Source organism: Nelumbo lutea, chromosome 1 (genome assembly GCF_056320005.1).
Source record: "Nelumbo lutea isolate HS-2025 chromosome 1, American lotus-T2T, whole genome shotgun sequence".
Lineage (NCBI taxonomy): Eukaryota > Viridiplantae > Streptophyta > Magnoliopsida > Proteales > Nelumbonaceae > Nelumbo > Nelumbo lutea.
In genome coordinates, this window is record NC_142684.1 from 122,149,930 (window position 1) to 122,155,518 (window position 5,589).

The following is a 5,589-nucleotide window of genomic DNA, read 5'->3' on the forward strand; positions in this document are numbered from 1 at the left end:
AAATCAGCCTGCTTCTAAACCATATGTCGCTTCCCATGTTACCATCAAACAATTTCTTGCCCAAATCAGCCTGCTTCTAAACCATGTCTATATATATATATATACATGTAGTACATTAATTACTATCTCTTTAATCATCACTTAAACCACCCATTACATCCAGCTTGAAGTCTTGAATCCCCGCAAAACTTATCTTTATTGCTGACTGCAGAGCTTATTTAGCAAGAATTAATAGAGATTAGAGCTTACTTAGCATCTCATTGTTTAGCCAATTCAAGCATATATGGTTTATCCCTTTACCAGAAACCAGAATGGATTATTAATTCAACTTGATGGCTGGCTAGCTGTATTACAATTTACATGCCGTGTCCTGTCTCCTGCGGGGTCTATCATAATTCATAACGCCCCACGCCCACGCCACCCTGTAAAGTTCACATTAAAGCGCTCGCAACTTGTTGGTTCCTTCATTTTCTTTGGGTATTCCTATTCCTTCTTGACGCCTTGAGAAGCCAGACAGGCTTATCAGTCAATTACAGCTTTTCTTAATGCCCATTTTCTTTCCTTCTCTTTCAAATTTGTTGTGCCTACCGGATCCGGTCCCCTCATAACTCATAAGCGCAGCCGACGGCGGCCCGTCACAAGAGGCTTATATGGTTTGAGTCTTTATTGGCCTATATATGTATATTCCTTGGTCCTCCTCTAACAACAGTAGTGCAAATTGAGCAACAAAGCAAAGCAAGGATAAACGAGCGAGAATGCTGTTTTCATCAGCGTCAGTTTCAGTCCCACCTCTCTCCATCCTCTTCCTCTTCATCTTTCCCTTCTTATTACTTCAAGTTCAAGCCACTGTTCCCCCATCAAAGACCTTCAAGTATGTCAACCAAGGCGAATTTGGTGAGTACGTAGTAGAATATGACGCAAGCTATCGTGTATTAGATGTCTTCACGTTTCCTTTTCAACTTTGCTTCTACAACACCACCCCTGATGCCTTCACCCTTGCTCTCCGAATGGGTACTCGTCATTCTGAGTCCATCATGCGTTGGGTCTGGGAAGCCAATCGTGGCAACCCTGTACGCGAAAATGCTACTCTTACATTTGGCCGCGACGGCAATCTCGTCCTGGCCGATGCCGATGGCCGGGTGGCCTGGCAGACTGCCACCGCTAACAAAGGTGTTGTTGGCTTCAAGCTACTCCCAAGTGGCAACATAGTCCTACACGATAAGCAAGGTAGGTTTGTATGGCAAAGCTTCGACCACCCAACTGATACACTTCTGGTAGGCCAGGAGCTACGACCTGGTGGACCCACCAAGATTGTTAGCCGTGTGTCTAGTGTTGATGGATCCCAAGGACCATACAGCTTTGTGCTGGAGCAGAACAGAGTTGCTCTGTATCTCAAGAGTAGCAACTCCCCAAAGCCGTTGCTTTACTACTACTCTGAGTTGGGGAGCGGGCAACCGGGGCAAGAGCCCCTGGCCTATGTAAAGTTCAACAGTGAACCTACAACAGAGGAAGCTTATGCTTTTTATTTGGAATTTGATTATGCCATGATCAACTCCTCCTCAGTGTCGAGTCGTATCTGGGCCAGACCAAAATACAATGCCACCTACTCAATGCTTCGAGTGGAATCGGATGGTAATCTTAAGATCTACACCTACAGTGACAAGGTCGACTGGGGTGCTTGGGAAGTAACATTCACCCTCTTTGACAGAGATGGGAGAACGAGCGAGTGTAAGCTGCCTACCAGATGTGGATCACTCGGAGTCTGTGAGGATGATCAATGTGTAGCATGTCCTACGCCTCTTGGCTTGACATGGTGGAGCAAAAGTTGTGCACCCCCCGCTCTTCCTCCCTGCAAATCCAGAGCCAATGTAAATAATTATTATAAAATTGTGGGTGTTGAGCATTTCCTGAACGAGTATACCTCGGGAGATGGTCCAACGAAGCTGGCTGAGTGTAGGGACAAGTGTAACAAGGACTGTGGGTGCCTAGGTTTCTTCTACAGGGAAGAATCCTCCAAATGCTTGCTAGCTCCTGAACTTGGCACTCTCACTAAAGTGTCCAATACATCTCATGTAGCTTTCATTAAGTTCTCTAAGTAGATATCTTAGTGACATGATTAATTAGTTCCTCTCATGCAGATCGATGTAGTCTTGCTTTAAATTTGAACTGAGAAGTTTGTATGTCCGTAGTAAATAGAGTGCAGCTTTGGTCAATTCAGGCTGCTAGTGGAAGAGCTGCCTATTAAATAAGTGTATTTGCGAAGCTATTAATAAAGTAGAAGCAGATGTTTTGAAACTTTCATAAGCTCTGCTAGCTCTCTTGTTGCTCAACCTGTTCACAGATAAGATTATTGATAATTTTCTCCCTGTAAAAGTTCTATTTCAGCAAACTTCTGATGATGCTATCAGCCTATCATGTGAAAAGTGAAAACTATTTAGAAATGGGAAATTCAAAAAAGAAGTCCAATTACCTTGTCAATATATATATATATGCTCAGACCATATTAGCCTCAGCATCTTATAACTTCCCCACCGCAATCTATTGACCATTTGTTATCCATATGGATTTCTCACTTTAGGCTCAGTTTGGAAGGAGTATAAATACAAATAAGTAGAGTGCAAAATCTTGTATTTTGTATTATTTTATATATATTTACACTGTTTGCATTTGTATTCCTTCCAAATTGAGCATTAATTTCTCTTTCTAGAAGCCATACATGGCAAGTTATCAAATTTGGGAAGATACAAATGTTTGAAAATAACCCGATGAGGAGAAATGCTTGAAACCAAATCTGTCCAATCAAAATTCAAACGTAAATTTGGTACCATGAAGTCAAAATGCTATACATGGCAGACTGACTCTAAACGGGAGCACCAAAAATGTCATCCCAAACGCCCCCAAAACAAACCAAACGCCCCCAAAACAAACCAAAAGAACGTTAAATTCTTCAGGGCAGGAACCTATTGGTGGTTGGGTAAATGGGTACCTCATCACTCATCAGATCCGGACATAGTAAACCCAGTATCAACCCAATTATTAATTTGTTATTGGGCCTCAAAATAGAGCTGGGACCGTCCAAGAATTACACAATAGGGTTGGATTCGGTCTGCCAGGTGAACTCAGCTCACTGACAGCCCTTTGGAGCAAGGTCGTTCCCCACCCGGGCCAAGATCCGAAATCCCATCTCATCCCATGACTTTGCTTCAAATTCCTCAAGACCTAAATCCCAAAGCCCCTTCCTCACCTACATCTATTTTTGGATTAAAGAGAGACATTGCTTTCATACATCTCGGGCCAAGGCCCACGGGCTGAGGCTCTCACCCTTTCAAAAGCGTCTTCTATCTTCTTTTCATACTTGAGCTCGTTACTGCTGTGTTTTTGACAAGAAGGCAAGAACCATGAATTGTCAAGAAACCTTTGGCGAGGTATCTCTTCCACATACCAACTTGGTGGTCTCGGGTCGGACTTTTGTTAAATTTTTGAATTGGCCCAGCCCGAATGCCCAAGCCTAAACCAGTATAAAATGCTAACTTGGGCGATACCCAAATGGGAGGGCGTTAAACTCCCTCTAGTAGATGGATGCTATTTTGTATTTTCAAATAGAAAAAATTGATACCCAATTCTAGCCCTAATATCTGGGTTTTGGGAGTGGTGAATTAAATACAGATATAAACCTCCTGCATTATATATTTGATAAGTGGTAAAAAACAAGGAAAGAAGCAAAACCCGAAATAAAGACAAAAAAACCTCAAGCAACAGCTCTCATAAAAAATAACCCATCCCAGCAAACCAATCAGCAGCGCAGTTCCCTTCTCTGTAGGTGAAGTTAATGGCAATATATATGGATATGGACTTGAAATCTTCAAGCATTTCCATGGAGGCTCAACTTTATCTTGGAGGGCTTCCATAACTACTAATTTGTGGGCTTGAGGGACTTGGAGAGCAAGTTTGTGGGCTTGTAGAGCTGCCCACATTTGTGACACTGTACTCAATTTGGCCCATCTTTGCCATCAAGATTTTGCCTGTAAAATCTCTCATGATGCAGCATAGGCATGGCACACCTCCTTCATTGAGGCATCGAAATTTATCTTAATTCCATCTAACGGAGGAGCGGAGTCCATCTCTTATCCACCACATAATAGATCATGAGCTCATTCATTGTACTTGTGGCTTTCTCTTCAGCTGCAACAGTAAAGTATTCTTCCATGCTCTCCCTCACCTTTTTCACTATTTCTTGGGAAGAATAGTTTTTATTCTTGAACACTTTTTCTTTCCTATTTTTTTTCCAAATGTACGTACCAGAACGTATAGCTTATTTTTTTTCCCAAAACAATTGGGCTTGATGATCCATCTTCTCCTCCATCATATGCTTAATTCCACCAACTTTTTAGGTTCCATCATGGATCCAACAACCTTCGAACTACTAAGCCCTCACTTAGGGTCCAAACTTGTTGGGCACTTGGGCTATCTGGCATTTTACTATAATATGATACATGGTTTTTAAAAATGACCCGGAGACTGAATCGGTCAGGGGTCCGGTTACCGGGTTGAATGGTCAGACCTTTCGAATCGAACAGTGCCCATTCTAACAAAAAAAAAAAAAGATAAAAAAACAGTCAAAACCATTGAAACGGTTAATCGCCTGTGTCAGCGATTTATTGACCAAAATTAACGGTTTTAGACAAATTTCCGATTTTGAGGAAAACTGAAACCAGTCACCTAACCGATTCCCAGTTTTTCCGGTTTGACCATCCGATCCAGTCCGGTTTTAAAAACCATGATGATCTCTATCCTCAGGTTCAGGTTGGCCATAGAAGGAACAGCAGGGGAGATTTGGATCCTTCTTTTTATTAGATTTAATTTCTTAGGGATTTTATGTAGTATAACCAGCCATACAAAGTCCTTGTTTTTTCTTTCTGACATTTAAAACTTCTAGTTCTAATTAAATCTTGATTCGTTCGGTACTTGTAAGAAGTCATTAGTGCTAGGGTGCCCTTTGTTGACTGTCTTATCCTCCTTTTCGATCATGGGGATATAGATGGCTCTTATTTTATTTATCACATTTTGAAGGATTAGAGCACTAAATTTATTTTGATCCCACGTTTTTTTTTGTCCCAATTACTTTAAAGAATGTTAATTATGATTATGGAGCTAAGATCATCATCATCCAAGTCTTATTCCAGTTATATGGGGTAGGAGTTCACATCTGCACCCCACAATGTCCTACAGCACATCCCCGCCATGCATTAGGAATATCTCTCGATGATAATATCATTCCCGATGATGTTATTATCGGGAGATGTTCCAATACACAGTGGGGATGTACTGTGGGACACTGTGGGGCGCCTCCTTGGGGTGCAGATGTGAATTCATGGGGTAGGTTATTCATGATCATGAATTTTATTGCCAGCTATCAACATGACGCAACCTTCTCTTTTATATGGACTTAAGACCAGTAATTTAAGACAAATGCATACCCACAAAGTTATTGTAAAACTAAGGCAAAATTCCTGATTTGTGGGTCTAATGCTACTTTGGTCCCCCAAAGTTTAAAATACGACAATTCAGTACCCAAACTTTTAAAATGTG

General features: G+C 41.5%; 1 protein-coding gene across 1 annotated transcript; it reads left to right on the forward strand.

Annotated features, from left to right (window-relative positions):
• The first annotated feature begins 477 nt into the window (after positions 1–477).
• LOC148877223 (epidermis-specific secreted glycoprotein EP1-like) lies at positions 478–2,330 on the forward strand. The gene has a single exon (XM_088965317.1). It carries the CDS (start codon positions 756–758, stop codon positions 2,097–2,099), a length of 1,344 nt encoding a protein of 447 aa, XP_088821443.1. The 5' UTR covers positions 478–755; the 3' UTR covers positions 2,100–2,330.
• The last annotated feature ends 3,259 nt before the right edge of the window (positions 2,331–5,589 follow it).